At 40.3% G+C, this 23,574-nt stretch overlaps 8 protein-coding genes across 8 annotated transcripts; 3 read left to right on the forward strand and 5 right to left on the reverse strand.

The window, feature by feature from the left end:
• Positions 1-939: 939 nt before the first annotated feature.
• On the reverse strand, positions 940-1,786 carry EAE97_009748 (uncharacterized protein; the record flags this gene model as incomplete). The annotated part of the gene is made up of 2 exons (XM_038880263.1): positions 1,517-1,786; positions 940-1,454 (listed from the first exon to the last, which is right to left on the reverse strand). Exons 1-2 carry the CDS (start codon positions 1,695-1,697, stop codon positions 940-942), a joined length of 696 nt encoding a protein of 231 aa, XP_038728969.1. The 5' UTR covers positions 1,698-1,786.
• A 1,508-nt stretch (positions 1,787-3,294) lies between these two features.
• EAE97_009749 (uncharacterized protein) lies at positions 3,295-4,998 on the reverse strand (the record flags this gene model as incomplete). The annotated part of the gene is made up of 3 exons (XM_038880264.1): positions 3,295-3,426; positions 3,519-4,886; positions 4,942-4,998. The coding sequence occupies 3 exons, from the start codon at positions 4,996-4,998 to the stop codon at positions 3,295-3,297; spliced, it is 1,557 nt and encodes a 518-aa protein (XP_038728970.1).
• A 5,593-nt stretch (positions 4,999-10,591) lies between these two features.
• EAE97_009750 (uncharacterized protein) lies at positions 10,592-11,200 on the forward strand (the record flags this gene model as incomplete). The annotated part of the gene is made up of 2 exons (XM_038880265.1): positions 10,592-11,006; positions 11,061-11,200. The coding sequence occupies 2 exons, from the start codon at positions 10,592-10,594 to the stop codon at positions 11,198-11,200; spliced, it is 555 nt and encodes a 184-aa protein (XP_038728971.1).
• Positions 11,201-11,646: 446 nt separating this feature from the next.
• EAE97_009751 (uncharacterized protein) lies at positions 11,647-13,836 on the reverse strand (the record flags this gene model as incomplete). The annotated part of the gene is made up of 11 exons (XM_038880266.1): positions 11,647-11,825; positions 11,883-12,036; positions 12,092-12,291; positions 12,345-12,405; positions 12,460-12,515; positions 12,571-12,730; positions 13,051-13,165; positions 13,221-13,301; positions 13,400-13,553; positions 13,610-13,634; positions 13,693-13,836. 11 exons carry the CDS (start codon positions 13,834-13,836, stop codon positions 11,647-11,649), a joined length of 1,329 nt encoding a protein of 442 aa, XP_038728972.1.
• Positions 13,837-14,592: 756 nt separating this feature from the next.
• On the reverse strand, positions 14,593-16,076 carry EAE97_009752 (uncharacterized protein; the record flags this gene model as incomplete). Its single annotated transcript, XM_038880267.1, has 6 exons — positions 14,593-14,991; positions 15,042-15,159; positions 15,210-15,485; positions 15,549-15,721; positions 15,776-15,882; positions 15,956-16,076. 6 exons carry the CDS (start codon positions 16,074-16,076, stop codon positions 14,593-14,595), a joined length of 1,194 nt encoding a protein of 397 aa, XP_038728973.1.
• A 1,437-nt stretch (positions 16,077-17,513) lies between these two features.
• Positions 17,514-19,467, forward strand: EAE97_009753 (uncharacterized protein; the record flags this gene model as incomplete). The annotated part of the gene is made up of 2 exons (XM_038880268.1): positions 17,514-17,748; positions 17,816-19,467. 2 exons carry the CDS (start codon positions 17,514-17,516, stop codon positions 19,465-19,467), a joined length of 1,887 nt encoding a protein of 628 aa, XP_038728974.1.
• Positions 19,468-19,778: 311 nt separating this feature from the next.
• On the reverse strand, positions 19,779-22,672 carry EAE97_009754 (uncharacterized protein). The gene is made up of 2 exons (XM_038880269.1): positions 21,126-22,672; positions 19,779-21,077 (listed from the first exon to the last, which is right to left on the reverse strand). The coding sequence occupies exons 1-2, from the start codon at positions 22,301-22,303 to the stop codon at positions 20,237-20,239; spliced, it is 2,019 nt and encodes a 672-aa protein (XP_038728975.1). The 5' UTR covers positions 22,304-22,672; the 3' UTR covers positions 19,779-20,236.
• A 344-nt stretch (positions 22,673-23,016) lies between these two features.
• On the forward strand, positions 23,017-23,574 carry EAE97_009755 (uncharacterized protein; the record flags this gene model as incomplete). Its single annotated transcript, XM_038880270.1, has 3 exons — positions 23,017-23,058; positions 23,169-23,392; positions 23,490-23,574. The coding sequence occupies 3 exons, from the start codon at positions 23,017-23,019 to the stop codon at positions 23,572-23,574; spliced, it is 351 nt and encodes a 116-aa protein (XP_038728976.1).

The following is a 23,574-nucleotide window of genomic DNA, read 5'->3' on the forward strand; positions in this document are numbered from 1 at the left end:
TGATTTTTGGTGTAAAAGGGTGGCTCGAAAGTAGCGTGGTCGACTTAACAAATGAAATATTACTATATGAGATTATTAGTTTAATATAAGTTTGACATTTACTCTCTTTCTTTCTAAAGATATATACATTTTCTAATAGAACTAACAATCTGAATAATCTTAATCATCTTCCTTATAATAATTATTCAATTTAAATATTTTCTTATACATTCTTTCGTAAGTTTTCCAATTTATTCTAATTTGCTTAAATCTTTCAAATTTTTAACAAACTATAATATCAAGGTTTATTATCTACTTTGTTACTATCTTTAAATATTTAAATCTAATCCTTCAATCAATTATCTCGTAAAGGAACTCTAACTTAGAAATATGAACATATTATTATTAGCAAGCTTTCAATTCCAAAAAGAATATAGACCAATCAACTACACTTCATATACTCTCTATAATTGTTACACTCATTAATAAACTCTAACTTATTAAATAAACATCATACCTGTAGAGGTTTCATACCTTTTCCGACTAATTAGCTTCAGTTATGAAGCATATTTTAGAATGTATATATTAGGATATATAGACATATTCAAAGATAATTAAAAAGAAGAGATCCAAAATTCAGAGCAGAGGGTAATATTTTATGTTCTCTATCTACTTGACTATTTTTATCGTCAATCAAACGTATATATTTAAATGTAAAAGGGCTCGGAATATTTGATGATTTCGATTAACATAGTCTACGTATGTAAAGCTGTTTGATAAACAGTAAGATTATCAACCGAGTAAATCTCTAGTTGGATTACCATTCAGACTAAGGATACGAAACTATAGATCAATCTTTTATTCTCCAAGTCTATTCGATATCATTTGAACGATAATACGTCTTTCGAATCTATTCAGCCGATCTTCACCATTTTCTCCTCTAGGCTGTCTTTTTCCTATTCACAAGGCCAAAATTGATTTTCCGGTGCCGTATTCCAGATTAAAAACTGGCATTGAGGTCAATGGTGTCTGCAAGCGCAACTTAGATGGACAGACAGGGTCGTTGCTTGTTTTCAAGTCTAATGTGCATTCTTCGTCTATCCCAAGGGTACAAGAAGGTGTTGCAATATTCCACAGTCCGCTATTCTGTGAAATCCAATTTGACCCTGCAAGTGTGCAGTTTGAAATATAATTCATCGAGTTCGCAGCGGAGAATGGCAATTTCTTATCTGGAGACAAAATCAAATCCGAGCAAGCCGACATGGGCTGCGTGACATATGTAGCGGATATATTGCCTCCTTGTTCCGGGTTTACAGTAGCAGACTGTCCCGTGTAAAGGTAATTCCAAGCATCATAAGATATGTCATGTGCTCCACCTGAATGGTCGATATGGAGCAAATTGACGGACCGTCCACCGTAAGATACCTGCACGCATATACTAGCACCGCAGTCAGGCCATGTAGGCCAGTATGCAACTGTTAAAGATCGGAAGTTAATATCGTTAAGTAAGGATTAGTTTTCTTGGTTGCTTACATACCTCGGTTAGTGTTAATCATACAGCCAAGTACTCCGATTGAGCTGCCATAGAATGGATGAGGGGTTATAGCAACAGGTGTTCCTGCTGCTGGGTCTGCTGCTACGACAGAAGAGCTGGCTGGAACGACAACTGCTGATACAGCGTTCGCAAGGATGAGAAGAGAGTTGAGATAATAACGCATCGTTGTAAATCGATAAAAGAAAGGTGGCAATTCTGTATAATATCTCAAAAGACGAGAGAAAATGCCGGGTTCTGGTTAGATGAAGATGTCTGTTCAAAACGAATGACTATGAAAAGAAGGATATAAAAAGAATGACTAGAATGGAACTCGCAGTGCAGCAGGCAATGAAGACAATTGTAAGTGTTATACTTTGAATGATGAGAAGGCCAGAAACGAAACATTAAGTAAGTAGTGGGGTTGCACCGATGACTGAAAGGTGCCTCTACCAAGTGTATGATCCCACGAATGGAGGCGTAGCAAGACATTCGGTGTCCTTCATATCAGGTCTCTTTTCATTGTAGGTCAGATGTGGGAGGTTGCTACCTATGAAAAAATCCTATTGTGACATCTCTCGCAATTTGACTTGAAAGGGACAAGGAGTGTCCTGAGAATTGTCCTGAGGATTGATTTACTAGACCAAGGACCTTTAAGAGGAGGACTATAAAAGGTCTTTCTCCCTTCACATCCTACAATGCAACTGTTTTATAATTCACTACCCCTGAGTTCTCATTACCGCAAAGGAAAGCTTACTAAATATGGCGCAGACTGCATAGTAGTGTTTGGATTGTGTTTGGATTGTCTATGATTATCGATATTTTTAAAGCAGTCGTAATTTAACATTTTGAAGACCCACCAAGATGTCACTCATTTGAAATTAGCCAACAAGATAATAAAATATAGGGTGTTTTATCTCCATGGCCTGATTGTTGTTGGACCGTGAAGGATGAGGCTTAGCGAAGGATCGGCTAAATTGGAAAGCACAGTCAGAGCCACCTTCCTGCCAAGCAGTTTATGTACTATGAGTACTGCGATGCAAAAAATACCAATACCGATACCGATACCGATAAATGTGTGGAGATACCTGTTTATAAATAAGTAATGGCTGTATGCGTGCTCATGCACCGGCGCACACTGAGTGCATACAATCCTCGTTTTACCCTCAAACAATCTTTTGGTAGACTATTGAGGTAGGTATTCAAGCACTTCACTGCTGATTATGTATAAAGCCAAAATTCAACATTCATTCCACCTCTAGCTTGGAAAATTCGGTATTTACTGAGCAGTGTCTGTTGAAACAGATACATTCCAGCGATCAATATTTTCCGGGTCGGTCATTGAATATTCAATAAAATACTGGACCCGAACCTCTTGCCGAGGCAGCCTTATTGTGTGTTGGGCTAATTGCCCTTTGAAATGAACCCCTAGCAAATTCATAATGTATGTCACCCAAACCACTGGATTAGCGAGCGTAGTATCTATATCAAGCCGGGCTGGATACTCGCTCTATGTTCTTGGCCAGTATTCTAGTTTTTGAACAAACCGTTCTCTCATCACCATGGAACTATGGTATGGTCGATTGGCATCTTTGAAGGATAGGAATTTGTCACACAATTACAACCTTCATAATAGTGAAGTTAGCCGAGTTGCGATCTATTCTTAGATTCGGGCATTTTATCTACAGTAAAGTGTGTAATTAGACCCCAGTATTATGTCTCAGCGAAGCTGGGCTATACTCCAAGTCAATATATGCAAAACCGTATTCTTTCGCATCTATGATTTATAGCATTGGCTTGAGATCTTCTGCAACTGTAAAAGGTGCATCTGTCTTGCTCTTGACCTCTTCCACTGTCACCCCATCTGCAATCTCAATCAAGGTAAGTCCTTTTGTGAAGTCGACATCAAATACCCCCTACATATTTGTTAGCACTCTTTGTTCTTTGCCATCCATCATCAGCCGCTAGGCGATCACTTGATCATCGGCGCGGATTATAGGCTACTCACCAGTTCAGTAATAATCCTCGAGACGCAAGCTTTTCCTGTGAGTGGAAACTCGCACTGTTTGACAATCTTTGCATTTCCTTTCTTATCACAGTGCTCCATTGTCACAACAACCTTCGTCATTGAAGGGTTGCTGACTAAATCCATGGCCCCTCCAAAGCCCTTAATCTTTCCGGGTAACATCCAATTCGCAAGATCACCATTCCCGCTTACTTGCATAGCTCCCAATATGGTCAAATTTACTCTTCCAGATCGAATCATACCAAAGCTCTCCTCACTACCAAAAACTGCAGCACCGGGGTTTAGTGTCACTGTCTCTTTGCCAGCATTGATGAGATCCGCGTCCTCAAATCCCTTCTGGGGATAAGGACCTAGCCCTAAGATACCGTTCTCTGATTGTAGTTGTACTTCGACTTCTGGACCAACAAAAGATGGCGCAAGCATAGGCATTCCTATGCCGAGATTGGCATACATACCATTTTTGAATTCTTTGGCGGCGCGCCTAACGATTCTCTCTCGCTTGGCAGCGGTATCACCACTACCAAGCGCACTCTTTGCCGCTGGATCATTTGGATCTTTTGCAAAGGTGAATTTTTCGATGTTCTTAGACGTTGTAGATTGAATAACTCTCTTGACATAAATTCCCGGAAGATGTACAGCTTCCGGTGGGATGTCTCCTGGCTCTACAATACTCTCTGCCTCCACGATTGTCATCTTCGCATTTCTTCCCATTGCACCATTGAAATTGTTGGCTGCTAACCGAAATTGACAATTTCCAAGCTTATCCGCTTTCCAGGCTTTCACGAAAGCGTAGTCACCTCGAATGCTCTCTTCCAGCAGATATGGTTTGCCGTGAAAGATTTTTACATCCTTTGGATAAGAAAGCTCCTTTGGTGCACCATCAGGATTATTACGAAGTGGAAGCTCGCCGGTTTGTACAACCGTTCCAAATGCAGCAGGGGTGTAGAAAGCAGGTATACCTTTACCACCCGAAGCACATCTCTCGGCCAACGTTCCTTGTGGTGTCAATTCCAACTCGACTTCACCAGTCAGGTACATCTTCTCAAAAGTTTTATTCTCCCCGATATAACTTGCAATCATTTTTTTGATTTGTTTTGTCTTCAACAATTTCCCAAGACCTGATTCATCCGTACCAGCATTATTTGAAACTGCAGTAAGGCCTTTGAGCTCTGGTCTGTTGACGACTTCATCAATGAGGGTATCTGGAACACCACAGAGGCCGAAGCCTCCGCATAAAACTGTACTGTCCGGCTTCATATCTCTGAGAGCCTCGGAGGCTGAAGGAAATACTTTGTTTATTTCATTGCGGCGGGTCGTCGATGCAAATGTGCGAGCGAGTAATATTGATTGCTAGAGCCTCAATTAGAGAAAGATATGTATGGATCAGATTGTGCTAGCAGAATACCTTTCTGCTAGTCCTAACATAAGCGCTCGCCGTTCTTAAACACAAATTGTTAGGCATATTTGTGTTACAGGGACCCAATGAACTGAAGAGTTAAAGAGTTGCACCGCCTGTATATTTATTCAAGGGATAGGTCGATTTCTATCGTGTCAACGGAGGTAAATCTAAGCAAATAAAGAATGGCAGCACAAGGAATAACAAATTCAATTCATTGATTCAGTTCACAAAGCTGTTTTATGAGAAACAATAAGTGGGATAATTCTTCAGATTTAGTATTGATAATGCGGAGTGTTCATTCAGAAATCCGGGGTAAGAACATAACCCTACGCAAACCGAAAGGAGGGGCCGTTAGACCGGAATTGATTCATCGGAATTATTCCGAAGTTTCTCAAGTCACGGTAGGAGCCAGTGTTGGTCACGTGATTACACACAACTACAACAACCTTCACTCCATTTCCGTAAATATAATATTGATGTCTTTGTGAATCAAACTCTAGTGTTGATTTCAATGATGTATGAAAATCCAAATCATCTTTTCTTAATCTGCTCTTCCATTCTTCGAGTCAATATCTCAATCTCAATATCAAGGTCTACAAATACCTGGGTATCATTGGCCATGGTCTCTCTACAGTCGGACTAGCTCCGTAGCAGACTCTAATTCAGCAGCAAATTCACAGAGAACTGATCGTTATTTTGAAATTTTGAAGTAAGAATTCGAATTTTATGTCACCGATCCTCTTCCCAGTCGCGGCTGAAAGAATTGACTCAAACAGAGTATATTGAATCGAATACATATCCTAGTGGAACCGGACCTGCGTAAGGTCTGAAGGAAAGTTGCGAAGTAGAACACGTGCCGGTGTGACTTTTTTGCACCTTTCTAGATCTATTATATGAATTGGCAAAGATAGATAACCGATTCAACTAGGGAGTCGAAGATAATGGGGAAAAGGGCTGGATTGAGGACCGGGTTGTGCCAAATTCGATTGATTGTAGTTACAGAAACGTCTGCGGCTCAAAAGAAGATGATGACGGAAAATAAGAGAATATTCAAAGGATTGATAGGATGTTGGCTCTTCATTCTAAATTCAGGATAGGATAGGAGAAGACGGGAATGTGAGATTTGAAACGCTGGAACTTTTGTCTTGGAACATAACTCCGTGACCATAGCATCACATACCAACCACATTCAAAGCTTGCTTGCTTTGTTAGTTTTACCCTTATGATGAGATTAATACACAAAATTGGTATCATAGCGCCCCTAGATGTAATAGTCTCATTCACCTTCATTTTCTTTCTTGGATCTATTTCAATATTGAAGCAGTACAAAAGCAAGAACGCAAACATCAAGATTACACGGCGAGCCAAAAGTCTCTCGGACAATATTTTGAGCCGTCGGCGAAGGGAAGATAGCAGATTGTCTTCGCGAGAGACGAATTGTTCAAAAAGGCGCTTTGGGTTGAACCGATCGACAATTGAGACAAATGACTAAGCCTCGATATGCATATACAGGATCTGAATCAACACTTTCCTGTCAGGTCGAAGCACCCTACTGCCTATGGTAACCTCGCTCGTCACTCACACGCGCCGACGGAGAGAATTTCTAAGGGGCATAATCTCATTTTAGAAATAGTTTGATAGAAAAAAACAAGTGAAGAGACAAGTCATACTGATCCCACGGTGTTGGGTTGGCCTCAAGACAAGATCAATCTTACAGGTGGCGAATAAGACACCAGAAACAGGTTCTGTAAGCATTCGTGTTGACCCGACACATGACTGTAGCGTGACTCAATATGTCGGCCAGCAATTTATGATCAGTGTGCTATGGATCTCAGCTATTATAGACGGCTTCAGCAGTTATCGTAGTTACCAAATAAACCCAGCAGTAGGTACCTGATGAACCTTTGGACATGGACCATGCCAGGAAGATAACCGATATCCCTATATCGTGCACGTCCCTATATCGTGCACGTTTTTAAACTCACTCTACAACAATTTCAATATTTAATAATAAATGTATTCAATAAGATATAAAGCTATAAATTATTTAAGAATATAATAAGATATAATAAATTAGAAAAGAATATTTAAAACTTCTTTATTTAAATCTTGTAAGAATCTTGATCTATTAGTCTTATTTTAATTATATAACCCTCTCCCCTTTTTTTATTATTAATTTATTTATTATTATTATATTAGAGAGCTCTATAGCTTCCTTAAATATTAGATCTATAGTATATAAACCTTCTTGAAGTTTTAAATCTCTCTTAGTAAAAGATTCTATTGATTTACAAACTCTTTCAATCTCCTCTTTAATATTTTTTATAAATTGATAATTTATTTTCTTTTATATTATTCTCTTTTTAGTTTTAATCATTTTCTTTTCCTTTTTAACTTTCTTATTAGCCTTTTTCTATATCTTAGTTTCCTTTTTTTGTTTTATAATAAGCTTTTTTTCTAATTAAACAATTCTAGTTTTTTCAATTTGAGAGGGGGAATATAAAAAAGTATTATTAACCTTTTTCTTTATAAGATTTAAATACTTGGAATAAATCCTTTTCTTCTTTTCCATTTTTAAAACCTTTTCTAAATCTTTTGCTTTATATAATTGAATATCAGTTTTAATTATATTAGCAAAGATAATCTTAAAAAGCTTTAAAGTAATTTCGGGGTTCTGATTTTATCGAAATTCTAATTTAAATTGATATAGAGCTTTTGATATATATAATATTTTAATTTTATTCTTTATAAGCTGTATTGATATAGATAGTATAAAAGCTTTTTTTAGCTTTATATTAAATATAATAACCTTTTTACTGAATAAATAAATATTTACTTTTTCAAAGGATTATAATATATTATAGAAAGTTATAGATTAAACTTAAACTATTTTAAAGATAGCTCAAAAATTATATTTCGATATACTAACTAAATCCTTGTTTTTATATATTTAATTATTGAGTTCTATATTATAATTTGTTGAAAAAGGGAGGAAGTAATTTATATCAAATAGTTATAATCAATATATAGAATAAAAAGGTAAAATCAATAATATAATTTTTAATTTGTTATATTTTGATATAAATTTTATATTGATATAGTTAGAATGATTATTTATAATTAATAGCTGATATCCTTTTCCTGTTTTTAGATATATATAATGTTAAAAGATTTTTATAAATTAATTAAATTTAAAAGCATTAAATAATTACTTATTGTTTAAAGCTTTGAAATAAGCTTAATCTTTTATGCTTATCTTATTAATCTATATATTTTGTAAATTGCCTGATTCCTTTTTATAGATTAAGATAAATGGGAAAACTGTATTATTGATAGTTATATATATTAAAAGGATAATAAACTTTTTTGATCTATTTTGTTTAGTTTTTGTAATTCTGTTTTTTATATATATATTAATATTTATTATTCTTTTTATAATTTTCCTAAAATTAATTAGGAATTCTTTCTTGTTTTAATTATATATATTTTTCGATATAATATTATATTTTATAATTGTTTTTGTTAATTAAATAAATAAAAAAGAGGGGTTAGCAAAAGCTTTTTTAAATAATATAAATCAATTACAATATAAAATAATATTAATAAGATTATAAAAATATTTAAATATATCTATATTATTAGTCTTAATATACAAATTATCAATACAATGGAGATACTAACTTTGAATACAATTTTTATATTATTTAATAAAATTGATTGTTTAGTTTTTCCCTATATAATATCCTTTTATTTTTTCTATTAAATTTCTAATTATAATATTTATAAAAGGTATAGATCTTTGTGTTAACTTATTAATCTAATCTAATAAAGCCTTTTTTTATTTTAATAAAAGATATTAATATATATTAATATAGTTTATTTTATAGAAGATGATTTTGTTTCTATATTGTTTTGAGAGTATAGTATGATTGACTTTATATAAATAAATTATCTAAATATATTTAGGATATTCTTAATCTTTAATATAATCTAATATAAGCTCTATATAGCTTTCTGAAGATATATTATTGCAATATTTAAATAATGATATTGATATTTTTGAAAGCTAAAAAAGCGTGCACGATATAGGGACATGCACGATGTAGGGATATCGGTTATATCATGGTAATTAAATTCGGCTCCCATGTGCAGTAAATATCTTGCACATTGTCCCGGCACATTGCAGCGATATCCATTTTTTTGTCCTTCGGAACATGTCATTATGTTTGCGGTGTACAAATAGTTTGAATGCAACGGTCAACAAGCCATTTGATAGCCAGACCTGGTCTTGGACTCTGAAACGGAACGGTAATTATGCAAAAAGCACATCTGGTGCAAACGGCAGCTAGCGAGAGAGGTATGGCAAGATCAGACGGGGATAGAGATCGGTACAAGATTAGTATCTAGAGTGCTGGAAGTGCTTCCATGACAAGACAATTTGGGCCGCCACACATTTTTGAAATTGATGGCTCCAACCATGCGAAGGACTCAGACATCCATTAATACCGGAGCTTGTGATTGGTGGTTTCGTCATACATGTGACGTTACTTTTTACAAGCATGGGGGAAAGAGTTTAAGCGAACTCTCTCGAATCACTGGCGACGACTTTTTAGGGGGGAAAGGACGCACGGTGAAGAAGATGAATGGGCCCTTAAGAGCTGAAATGTAGATCTTTATATATCGACACCACCTCGTAGACAACATCAACCCGAAATCAAACCATTCTATACACACAATTTTACTAAAGGGATCATTACTCTTATATCGTCTTATTTCTTTACTCAATCAGTGTAGGTAATAGTATTTCAATATATTAATAATATTCTTTAGATATATAAATATATATAAGAGTAGTATAATCCCTTTCCTAAAGATACTAATTGTCATATTAATATACTGTTATGTGCTACAGTTTCATTATAGTATACTATTGCCTACACTATACTCAATTACCAACTTATTTCTCTTCAGACACTACAAGTGAAAACTATGTCTGAAATTCATTCTGAGTCTTCTCATAGGGCATTGCTATTGTTGGTGGAGGTATCACCGGAACAACTTTAGCTTTGGGTCTTGTTAATCGAGGTATCCCTTGCAAAATACATGAGCGAGGACACATCTTTTCCGAGATTGATGCTGGTGTTACGTTGGCTTCAAACTGTATTTGCGCCATGTCAGCATGCGATCTGAGTGTCTAATCCATTCAAAGCCGTCGCGAAACATGGCCTCTGTAAATAATACTGTGCTAACATGTTTGAAGAATGCAAGAATTGTACTTTGGTTTCTCGGGTGGCTATCATGACGACGGCAGCGAGCCATCCAAGGTTCTGTCTTCATTCTACAACTGGGAAGGCTCTAACAGTGTGTATGATGCTCTGTTCTTTTAAACGAAACTGTTAGATTCGCATCTAAGTACCTTGCCGGATCTTGCGAGAGGGTAGTAGATGAGAGCGATGATCAAGGTCTGGTCACCTTATTTCGCAGATGACACCACAGCGACAGTATAAGCGGTATAAAAGCAAACGGCTTCAAGAGCCACGTTCGACAATCTACATTGGAGTTTGGAAACCATGAGAGTCATGCATGCTACAGTAAAAATTGTGCCTATCACGGTCTCATACTGGTGGAAAACGCGATAGTTGAATTGGGTGAAGATATGGCCGCGAATACTGAGATGCATCTCGGACTCGGTCACGTTGTAACTCACCCTGTTGACAGAGGCGAGACTATGAATGTAATTGCTTGTACAGTAACTAAAGAAGGCTGGGCAGATCCACATAGATTCGCACGTGCGGCGACTGAACAAGATACACTGAATGAACTCACTAGTGCAAGTAAGAACGTCACTAACATTCTCAGCCTGCTCAATAGATATGTTGACACCTGGGTTATCTTTGATATTCTCGACCACCCTGCATCCACTTACGCCAAAGAAAGAAAGGTTTCAATCGGAGACGCAGCACATTCAACTAGTCCTTACCATGGATCAGGCGCAGGCTTTGCCAATGAGGACTTTGCCGTGCTAGCCGAATTGCTTGTGACACCGGCTGTAAAAGCACATAATGGGCTGCGTGCAATATTCCAAGCATTTGAACTATGCCGAAGTCCTAGAACGCAGTGACCAGTGGCCGGTAGTCGACCCAACAGACAGCCAGATGAGTGGCAGGCCGAGGATGTTGGAGCAGACACTGAGAAGATTGCAACAGAGGCGTATGAGCGATCTGAGAAAAATGCAGGAATGAATAGAAATTGTTCACAAAGTTGATACAAGAGAAAAATGCAAAGAATGTTATCCATGTTTGATGAATTGATAGTAATTCGAAATTCCTGTCACAATGAAAGCGCGTGTTTATATATTTATGCTTCGTTGCGGATGGTAGTTTCTGTTTGACAAGTCGGTTGAGATTAGTATAGTTGATCATGAGTTACCAGATACGTATATCCATGGGCCTAATTAATTACACTCAGAACAACGAGATAATGAGATTAGCATTGGCTGCTCAATTCGCTGGTTGAGAAGTACTTCGAAGCTCCGTCTGGGTAATTTTGTTGAACCAACGAATGTACGGCATGAGGACAGAAGGAACTCAAGCTATCAATATGTCGATGTATAGAGAATAAATTAAGTGCATAGGCGAAGAAAAAAACAGCTAATTATCTGCTGGCACAATAATAGAGAGCCGTGTTGAGCACTCAAACCTTATCCTGATACTACTTGAAAGTCAAACCACCACCGAAGCTGTGCTCACTATTCTCACCACCCTTTGTAATTTTTCCCTCAGTAACACCGGTCTCGAAGGCACAGCTACCCATATCCAGCTTCTTTGCAGGGCCAGAAGGAGAAATATCGAAATCAAAAATATCCATGGGCAAACCAAGAGTCGTACATGCTGGTTCCAAATTGTAAGTGGACGATCTTGTGGCTTAGAATTGTCAATTGAACTTACCGTTTGGGATATCTACGATTCCAGCGACGTGACCTTGTACTGGTGCACAGGATAACAAGAGATAGATCTGGTAGTCAGAGTACCCAAATCGACGTAGGTACTCGATGCAACGCAAAATAGTCTCGCGGTAGGCTACAGTGACGTCCATGTAGTGCTTTCGTGTTCCATTAGTAGATAAAATCATTACACAGACTTGCTATACTACGTACCTGCTTACCATGGTGATCTACACTGAACCCTTCAAAGGTAAGGTATCTTCCTGGTCCGTAATGGGGCTCGACGGGGCCTGGTAAGTAGAGTGGCGACTTCATACCAAGGTCTGCTATACCATTTTTCATCACCTTAAAATTGATGGTGATGATACCGGACATCTCAATGGCACCGCAAAATGAGATTTCACCATCGCCCTCTGATTTCACAGTTATTACTTTGAATGAATAGACAACAGAAAGGATTATTTACGGGAAAAATGGAGATCCCCAACAGAGAACTTAGCTCCTTTCACATGTACTGGAAGGTACACCTCATCATGTCGTCAGTATTCACTTTCAATCATTTAGTTACTAGACAATCTCACCTTGCTTCCTCTGCTCAAATTCTTGATGTCACAGTTTCCGCCATGTTCGGGGCGACCTAACAAATATTAAAAAATTGGAAAGCAATTTGGGGCCACATGTTACCATAATACCTGGGATTGTTCTTGCGCCTTCGCGGCCAACCTTTGTTTTGATGTCCTCAGATGCCGAACCAGCATGCACGTTTTGAGAGTTAGGTGGTTGAGCAACGATCCTGTCCAGCTTGTTGGCAGCTATCAATTCACCCTCCCGTTTGTTCCATGTGGCTAGAACCTATAATCAATCATCAGAATATAAAGATTTTAAAGGGACAGTGTAAAAATGAATGGTGGGTCGATCGTGATGTTTATAATCTGACCGTAGTCTGACTTTGAGAACCTTTGATTTTCAAGAGATGATAAGTCTTTTAAATATAGCAGGGAATTTGAAATTTATCTGCCACATCTCAAGCAAATTCAATACTTTTACCAGATTCTACGACGTTTATTCTGGGACTGCGGCCCTGACTATACAAGTCGCTGGATTCAAAGCTGCTGCTGAAGTGCTCCTGCGAGAACCGGAGAAAGAGGAAGAATGATAGCTTAGGAACCTACTTCTGCAGATGGTGCACAGCCAAGAATACCAGGGTGAATCAATCCAGGAAATTTGACGTGGGGAATATGTCGCGATGAGCAATAGATCCCCTCGAAATCCCAAATAGCCTTGGCTCTATATCACCACTCATTAGTTCTAGGACCCAGAGATCAATCGAAGTTAGACATACGCTGATGGGTAGAGTTCATCCAGGAAGCCACCTCCGTTTCCTTTGGCAAAGACACCTAGGCAGTCATAGTTAACATTAAGTCTATTGAAACCGCTTGAACAATTCGTTGCTCACCGGTGCTATATACAATCAGTAATCAGTAAACGATGTAGATTTGACATTGATTGCAAGTGACTTACAAGCCCCAAGGATGCTCCTGATGTGGCTGTACATCCATAATTTCAACAAGCAATACATCTCCTGGCTCTGCTGTCTCGATTTCAAATGGCCCGGATAAGTAGTGGATCTTGGTCAGATCGACGTTTTTTACATCATCTGCACTGTCATCGTTCTCTGAAGCAGCCATGAGTAAATAGTCACGGAGACAATGATGTGGATCGAAAGCTTACTGATTTGACCTCCAGTCCAGTCAACCTTCAGTAATAAGATTAGCCACTATTTGGAAAAAGATCAAGATGTAAGGGGCACTTACACACTCTATCTTAACGGTTTCACCATTCTTGATGGTGCCAGCGAACGGAATATCTGGATGCCATCTGTTATGAAGCTTCGGCTGGCTTTCTGCAGGCTCATCAAGTGAAACTTTGCAGATGTTGCGGATTTCTGATCGACCCATTGTATCTTGTTGAATGTCGAGTTGCAATAGTTACAGATGGGAAGAATGAAGTAAGGTGTCGATTACGTTTACAAGTTTGTTGTAAAAAGAGAAGGAAGAAGGCCAGATGAAATTTGACGATGTGATCAAAAGTGAAATGAACAGGGATAAAACACTATCACTTACTCTTATACTTTAGGTTAATTAGCAGGTAGTCAACCGAAAATGGGATATAATTCCTATCAATTCCTATTAATTCCTAGATACTGATAGATATCCAGGTAGCTGATCAAAGAAGAGACGTAAGAAATGATAAGAAAAAGGACATCCGGCAGCTCTTATCGCAAATTACAAATTACAAATTACCCCTCTCAAATGAATCGAACCAATCATCTGTGCACACCAATCTGAGTGGCACTCGAATCCAGAGAGCATGGGGAGTAGGAGGAATGCGGGGTTCATCGGCTTGGGAAATATGTATGACACTAAGAATTTCAAAAGAATGGGAATCATTCAGCTGTCTCGGCAAGTTCATGATGGATAAAATGTGCCTGGCGCGAGGTTGAAGTTTGGCAATAGAACATGGCATGATTGATGTCTAGTAAGCTGCAGTATACATTGTTACACAGATATTTCTTAGTATCTTACCGACCGTCTGCTTGGTAGCCGTAGAACACGGCAAAAGTTTCGGTCATGCATGTTATTTAGAACACTAGGTGATTTTGCATGCTACCGAGCTTGGCCATATGCTCTCTATTTATGCCATCCATCCATTCATTACCGTGATCTCAACTCGCTGTGTGGCGGAGGCACTTCTGTGGCCGATGATGAAGCTTTCTCGCTTGAAACGCCCTGCGTGACTTCATTCCTATTGGATGTATTCAGAGAATCTAGTTGGTCGAGTTTGAGGTTCAAGAATTCATGCTTGTTCTTCCACTTTTGTTGGCTAGCAGCAAAGTCGTCCTCTTGTCCAACAGGTGGAGGCGGGTCGGTAATTTTGGTAATAAGATATGCCGTGGATGCTTCTGCAATACCATAGACAAGTACACCGAGCAGAGGGATTCGAAGGAATATGTAGAACCCGATGCCAAAGCCAAACAAGAGTCCCTCTCGATCATGAAACCAATTCTTCTTCTGCTCCTTAGTAAACTTGATACGAGCGAAGTATGGCTCAAGCTAGACCAGTCAGATACAATTCATATCACGATAACGATTCAGAAACTCACCAATTCACGCATCAAACTACGTGACGAGAAGTAACTCTGTAGAAAGATTACGAGATATCTACGGGGCAAAAAGATACCCGTGCCAAACACTATAAGGCCGGGACCAAGTCCTGCAGCTCTAAGGACTGTTAGTATAATACATGTCATATCTCGATTGCATTTTCGTACTTATTGAATGTGTAGAAACTGGCAGCCGGAAGCACGAATCTTCCCAGGATCGGAACGTAAGATAGAGCATATACTGCCAGAGAGAGCCCCGCTTTCTTTCCAAACTTTATCAAAAACATGGACATGTTCTCCGCTGTGCTTGTTTTATGAGTTGTGCCATCTCTCTTAGGGTATCGTCGTAAATTTGGATAATATTCGTCTCTTAATGTGGACCGTTCTTCTCCCTTATGTTTCTCGTAATATGTTTCGTCAACGAAGGCGAGGCTCATCATGAACCTGTGGGGGTTAGTAAAGGACTGCAATACAATGGGATTTGTGCGCTCGCAGTGAGATACTCACATGTTGTCAAGAGTTGGTGTGACTCGACTTAGTATACTCATGAGAAAGAACGGAACTTGTAAAACATGATTCTGGATAAGATCTAATCCCTCGACAACCCTATTGTCGAAAGTAGAGGCTCCTAGGTCTACAACAAATGACATGAGCCATAGGAAGACTCTCACACCGAAAATCTGCTACATTTTAGCAATCGCCAAAAAGTGCTGAAGTATGGTGAGAAGTCGTACGGGGATCTCTATGGCTAATCGAATCACGACGCCTGCCAGAACTGCGAGAGCAGCCTGCTTGTAATGCTCCGAAGTAAACAATTGCGGATTTCGCAGAGCCCTTAGAGCTATAAAGCAGCCAGTCAGCACAGTATTCCAATATACAGCGTGGTATTATTGTCGTGGTGCTATGAAACTGACCTCCCACAATTGTCAATTGGGCTCCTCGCAGAATAGCGTTCAAATCGAAATGATCGATAGACAATTTCTCCTTCAATTCATCCCGATTTTTGAAAGGCTTCTGCAACCTTTCTGAATCCATATTTGCTTTGCTTATGCTTGAGTGAACGATGGTCAAATATCGAAGGTTGAATGAAGGAAGAGAAGAATGTGTAGGTGTAGGTGTCAGCCTTCTTGTTTGTTCTTATTTATTAGCTATTGGATATGGACCTGGAGGTAGTCGTAGTCGTAGTCGTAGTAATAGTATTAGTATGTATGTACCTAGTACCAGTATACATTACAAAATTTTCATTTTCATTTTCATTTTTCTTCCAATCCCAGTAATACAATACGCTGCATACGACAGCTCAGAGCTCTAAGAAGCTAGGTAGGTACTGTACAACATTCCTGGTTCGGCTTATGCGACGTCATCATCTTGACCCCTCATTATCCATTATTCGTTATTCATTGTTGCTTGTTCTCCGAAGTCTCATTGATATACATGTACTGTAAGCGGAAAAGGAATACGAGCAATGGTACTCACCCTTCACTCTTCGGGACTTTTGGTCGCTTCACTTCATGATTAGTGTTCTATTGTATCTACCTACTACCTACCTATTACCCAAATACCCTTCACCCAGTTACCCATCAATGAGGCTATTCAAGTATCTTGTACCGCCACTTCTGTGTCCATTGATTACGCATTGGCTGAGACTATCAATACCTTACCATTCTTAAAATTGCGTTGGAACAGCAAGTTGAAGGTCCGGGGCACATCTGACTTCCCTCCTACTGAGCACGGCACGGCACGTACGGGTACACAATCTCGAGAGTCAAGACAACTAATAATAACTTACCTTGACCACTCCACTGTCTGATCCCCTACTACAAGCTGCATTCTAGCTATATTACTCTACTATACTGTATGCTCCGTGCAATGCAATCCGCCAATGTCCGAACTTTATTAAGAAATCTCCAGGAAATTGAAACAATGTGACTTTGACTCAATTGCAAATTCATACCGTACATACTCCGAAATCGTATATGTTGGATGAATACTGACTTTTAGGAATGAGAGTATGTGTTGGAGAGTGACTTTGTAAGCGCGCGGTCTCGTCATAGATGTGCAGTACCTATATATAATAAAAAGCACACATATACCTGCCGCTATACACACTACTAGGTATATCTACAAATATAAACTTCCTTGCTTCTAACCACCACAATCAATAGTCCCCTCTACTGTCCCAGGCACACACACTCGCACATCTTTATTAATCTTGCTACGCTACATTCTTTCTCGAAATTTCATCCAAGAAATAGAATTCCCAGGAAGCCACCGTTTGGTGATACATGGAACTGCCTGTACCGTCTTGAAACTCGCCGAATCTAACTGCGACAGCTTGCGATACACATCTCCATATCTCAAATTTGCGTTTATTTTCGACCTTCAAAAAATTCGCCACTTATCGCGCAAATGTACAATACCATGATGGTCATCAGACAGGAAATATAGAAAGTAAACTGGCGAAAATTGCCAATGGCTTATTTTTCGTTGTCGACACGCGCTGTGTCTGTTTCTGATCGATCAATATCGACCCCTGATCCCCAAATCGAGACACTTTATAGTGTCGATGGCGCTCGCATCATATCTTTTTCAATACCGTCGCAAATTTCATCGCGACTAGGCTCGAGTAATGGATCTGCGAAGGAAAACACCGAGATTGGTTCCTCTTTGAGGTGGTCGTCCCCTGGGGAAAGGACAATCGCCGTTGGTACGCGTTTTGTGCAATTTTGTGTTTGCTCCAGGAATGAATGCTCATGCTGATGTGAGATTTGTAGGCACTTTGCGCATCTATAGAGCTCCCGAATCTGTTGCGTTTTTCAATTGTCAGAAAGCTTTGAAGCCGATATTACCTCGAAGTCAATGTTGGTTTGTCTCGGACGACGGATCTAGCAAATTCGTGCTGCAAGTACGAAGGCTGCAGGAGTACTGGCGAATCGAGATAAGCAACACAACTCCCGAAGAGATTAAGCAAGGAGAAGAACTCAAGAATATATTGGCGCAAGTGTTGTTATATGAAAAGACTCCTTGTCCATTTCAAAGAACATTTTCAGTTGATCTGCCGATTGCTCTGCAAATACCTACCACGCAAAAATCGTGGAAGCCAGTACAAAGATCATCATCTAGAATTCCTTTACCTAGGGGTGACCTTTATCCTATTGCTTTGAAGTCAACCTCGTTGACCTCAAACTCGCCAAAGCTGTCATGCAGAAGAACCCGCTCTTCTTCCCCACTTCAGACTTCAGCACTGCATCGATCCGCAGCCAGCCCCACAGAGACATGCATATCAGACCTGCAATTCCAAGAAGAAGCGCCAGAAACATCTGTAGCCAAATCTACGAATCCAACAATACACTCCCCAACATACCCAATAATAAGTCGTGCAGTCGAACCTCATCCAACAGAATATGGTGAAGCCTCATCAGAATCTATACTTACTGCCTTGACCCGTGTAGAGGTTGGTGAAGGTGACGCAACGTACGACTCTAATGCTACAGTTAAAACTCCCGCTCAATCGCCACGTTCGCAATCACTTCCTGGCTCCAGAAGTCCCCCACAAGTTTTACATCACTGTAGTCGATCAATCACAGCCCCTCCTGTCCTCTCTCTAGTCACAAGTCCACCCTCAAAGCGTCGAAACAGGTCTCCAGTGGGCAAGATTACGGTCGCTGACCTCGATTCTGAGCTTTCATCAAGCGTCGATTCGTTTCACTCTACACAGTCATGGCACTCTCCACTTGACGTACCACCGTCACCGCCCTTGTCCGGTCCACCTTCACCTATCACTTTTCCATACCCCCATGATAATATTGTCCTTCCAAAGAAAGTACACCCTACGCAAGCAGTTTCACAGCTTAATGTAACCCCCGAGACACACGGAGTATGGCACACACCTTCACTCATTAGTACATCTCCTCGAAGTTTGTCACCTGCTCCAAAGACACCGACTTTGGTCAATGATTGCGGCAAGTCTGAAGATGAAGCCTTTGAGGCCACTACTCCTTCACCACCAAGGTTGAGACAACGTGGTACTACAGGTAGCAACTCACGAAGAAGAACACTATCCCCTCTCCCTGCTGCAGTAAACCTGTTTTCTCCACCACCAGGATCACGGCGACTACAAACCTCTCGACATCTTCCAACGGCCATCATCCAAAAGACTTGCGAAATTCTTTTGAGTCCTCCAAGTCATTTACTGCAAGTGATGATTAACGTTGCATCTAAAATCGCAGCGGGTGAATGGAGAGGGGTGCTACTTGGTGAAGGAGAGGCTGTACATTGGGATTTCACCGAAGACGAATATCATGGCGAAAGTTGGACTGAGGATGACTTTGGATTTAGTCTCACACCCACGTCTTCAAGACGAAGGGAGCTTTCCTCACAATCCAAGAAGGATACGACTTCCGGCGAGAGTTGGGAAATCGATTAGGCTTCTATGTGTACACTATAAACCCACCATTTGTACTACTATGATTTTGTAATTTGGGCTTGGTATAATTTGTATCAAAGAAGGTTTACTAGGAGTATTAGTGGGAAGGTTATGCAATTATCAATTTGGTTTGAAGTTATGCTTGTGATTTTGACGGGCTTAATTCGGTCATGGTTTGGGCATGTATAGATAGTATGGATATGATGCATTAATATCATGGAATATGCCATTTAATAGATCATTTGACTCATTTTTTCAAATGAAGATATCTGTTTTCTTTACAAAATGTGCGTGTTCTAGTGTTGAGGATTTGGTGTCACGTAAGGAGGAGATTGAGCGCAAACAGCGTCTTGACTTCGTAGAGGACATATTAGATTAGGAATTCACCCAACGAGCAATAAGAGCGAGGATGTTGACCAACAGGGTTCTACTTCGTAGCTGTTACTACTTCTCGCTTTTATACTCATACTTCAAGTAGATGCATTTCCTCGTCACACTATGATGGTTCGTATCCTGCTCTAATCTATCGCGCTCTCGGCCTCCCAATCCTCAACCTCCATGCTCTCGCTTCACTTCTACGCCCCTCGATCAAGACCATGGCCTTCCCCCGAATTCCGAGGGTCGTCGCATTTAAGTGAAGGTACGTACTATTGAACCATGGAATGTATGTGGATGATGATTAACAAGTCGATGGTATCGAGATTAATCTAAAAGTGTCTACGCTTTTCACTTTCTTCAATTCAACCTCCATACTCGAAGGCTCTTTCCACTACCCCGGAAATCCTCCCCTAGCCATTTTCCTCGCCCTTCCCTCCCTACGATTGTGATTAGCTCTCGATCCCTTATTCGCTTCTTTCCTCTGCCTAGCGACGTCTGTCTCCTTTTCACCACTCGTACCCGCCACGTTTCCATTGCCTCTTCCCCCGCCACCTCTTCCACCTCTCCCGCCTCTACTCTGTCCTCTGATTCTGCCTCCTCTACCCCTATTGCCATTTCCATTCCCGTCTTCCTCCCCCTCAACAGCTTTCCACGACGTACTCTCTAAACTTGTCTGTTCTCCCTTAAACGTAGCGAATCGAGTTTCGAGTCGTCGCATTTGCCTAGGGTCACGAGCAAGCATGACTGCCCACCCCTCGAGTGCTTCGTCCGTCATGCCTGTATCTTGTCTTATAGCTGCTCTTTCCTTACTTCTACGGGTGGTTGCATCTCTAGCAAATATGCTTGGTGATGACTTGTAGGCACGGAAGAGGGTCTCGTCATGTGCACTCTGCTGTGAGTTGTTCTCGGGGTTGAATTCTTCAGGGTTGGCAGAATCAACCGTTCCGCCGACATCAGCGACATCATACGTATCATCTCTTTCATCATCGTCAGAATCGAAAGCAGCAAGTGCAGAGAGAATCGCGGCTTTATTGGGAGCGGTGGAGCGATCTTGGAGCACATCATCGGCGGTTTGATCGGGGTTGCGACGTCCAAAATGCAGGCGAGATGCATCAATTGTGAGCTGGTCAAGTTCGTCGTCATCAAAGATATTGCGGCGAGTAGGAAGTTGCGGGGGAGTTGAATGAGGTACTAGGTCGTCGTGACTTGAAGATGGCTCGTTAGGTAGTTCGCTATAGAAATGGTTAGAGTGGTGAGTTTGGAAGAATGAGGACACATACATTTCCTCATGTCGATCGGCATTATTTAAACTAGGCGGAAGGGATCCATCCAGAAGATGAGATATAACTTCCTCAGTATTATCATTATATTGTTCAAGTAGCTTCACAATAAAGCCTGATCCAAGATCTGGGAACAAATCCTGAACTTGTGATATGAGACTCATCTGATGAACGTGTACACTACCATTTTCATGATTATCAGTATCAGCCAATCCCTTGCCTTTGTTAGTTTTCTTCTTGGCAAGGCGTAAAGGCCTGCCGCTACCTCCAGGTTTACGAAAGCCTTGTAGAGTAGTAATCACAGACTTTGCTCTGCTCGACCCCGAGCCACTAGCGTCGATTCTTTGTTGAAGTTGCTTCAAAACAGGTGTTACTGTGACCAGCTCTGCAACCAACGAGTCATTCACATTAGTTGGACCTTTCTTATGTGCTTCAGCCGCAGCACTCAAGGAATAAAGTTGGTCGACGAGTGATGAAAACCTCGGTTTAGGGCCTTCTGTAAGCCCAATAATACAGAGATAGATAGTAGAGATGATGACCTTTCGTAGTGGTGGATTCATGAGCTTGTAACAACTTATAAGAGCATCCACAAAGTCATCCCCAGCCATGAAGAACGAAGCTGCTTCAGGAGAAGCGTGTAACAGTTGATTTAGTCGTCTCAATATTATTTCCGAACCTTTGAGGTCTCCTTTGATCCCAGCATCCAGCTCTTCTGTCAACAAGCTCTTGACACTGCCCAGCGAGCCCTCGATCATTGAAGAGTGCTTGCTCCATGCTAATGTTGTGACTTTGCTGCCCTTTTCCTTCCCATAAACTTTGCATACATCTGCGAGAACTTCCCAGCTCAGTAACGATTCAGGAGACTTGTCAACACCAACCAGCCTATGAAACAGAAGATATGCTTGCTTGCGAAGTTGCTTGGTCTTTGAGGAATTGGCTAACGAGTTTTCGTCATGTGATAGAGCTGTTTCGGCAAAGTAGGATGCCAGGAAGTTCGGTAAGGATTCATCTTTTGCTGATATCCGTACAAAATCCGAAGATGGTATTGATAGATGTGCTTCAGTCAGAGATATCCAGGCATCTAAGCAAGCTTCCCACTCCTCCGATAGCATATTTGACCTCCATGATAGTTTGGGATATGGAACTAAAGGTGGAAGAACTATTGATTTTGACGCCATCTCTGAGTTCTGCTGTAGTATCGGTAGAATGGGAAGTAATTGTGAACTCGTGAAATAGGATGGTATATTGTGGCCTGGTTAACAGGTGGTGGTAGGTCTGTATGGGACACCAAGGCTTTCCTCGCCTGGTCAATTAATTTGATGGAAACTTGAGTTAAGTTAAAATGTATTGGAAAGTTTTGATCGTCTGGTACTTTTAAGAGATAGGTGTTTGCAAGTGAAAGGAAGGAAGCGCAATTGAAGAATTTAAATGTATCAAAATATGTACAATAAGTGCTCTCGCCGTTTGACTCAACATGTAGGTATACATACCATCAAATTACTTCCTGCTGCTATCGCACTCGGCCACATTCATCAACTTGACCCACCTATCAAATCAATGATGATGGCATCTTGGATGAGGAAATATATAGATGCCTTAAACCGAAGTCATATACCGCATAAAAGATTGTAAGGCATCAATTTTCACGAAACCTCACAGATGTGATCTTTAACCAATAGAATCCATTCGTTTAACCCTGTATTGCCAAGACTTTCTCCCACAGTTTTCGTGAATCTTCAATTTTATCTAATCTTCGCGCCAAATTTTAGAATTCTTATTTTACGACCACCTTCATCACTTTGCCGCAACTGGAACCATCGTTCGAGTCGTGAAGGAATAACATCAATCAATAGAATCCCATTCTATCAATCCATTCAATCTATCAGTAAACATGTCTTATAACAAGGATAAGGATTTCGCCGGTGAAGGCCCAGTACGTTCCCTCCAAATACATTCAACATCCCTCCTCGTTTTCGCGAAGTTCAAATCGCATATCGAATTGGAAATATAGATTATGAAACTAACCTATTCCCCCTTTCGTAGAAAACCCACAAGATCAGAATCACCCTCACCTCCAAGAAGGTTGAGTCCCTCGAGAAGGTCTGCCGTGAGCTCATCGAGCGTGCCAAGGGAAAGGATCTCCGCATCAAGGGACCAGTCCGTCTCCCAACCCAAACCTTGAAGGTTACCACCCGTAAAACCCCTTGTGGTGAAGGTTCCAAGACCTGGGATTGCTTCGAGATGAGAATCCACAAGCGTCTCATTGAGTGAGTCCCCCCGCATTCTTTACAATTGGGAATCTGGCAGAAGATCATGAGGAATAGAGAAATATATGGAGAGAACAATATACTAATTCCACAATAGTCTTAACGCCCCTACCGAGGTTGTCAAGCAAATCATCATCAACATCGAAGCTGGTGTTGAGGTTGAGGTTACCATCGCTGCATAA

Source organism: Botrytis byssoidea (genome assembly GCF_014898295.1).
Source record: "Botrytis byssoidea strain MUCL 94 chromosome Unknown BBYS_023, whole genome shotgun sequence".
NCBI classification, from domain to species: Eukaryota; Fungi; Ascomycota; class Leotiomycetes; order Helotiales; family Sclerotiniaceae; genus Botrytis; species Botrytis byssoidea.

Bases quoted from the DNA above. Each gene is read 5' to 3' on its own strand.
- EAE97_009754 (XM_038880269.1), bottom strand. From the start codon at position 22,303: ATGGCGTCAAAATCAATAGTTCTTCCACCTTTAGTTCCATATCCCAAA. The intron at 21,078-21,125 runs GTATGTGTCCTC...CCATTTCTATAG, and splicing joins GCCGATCGACATGAGGAAAT to CGAACTACCTAACGAGCCAT.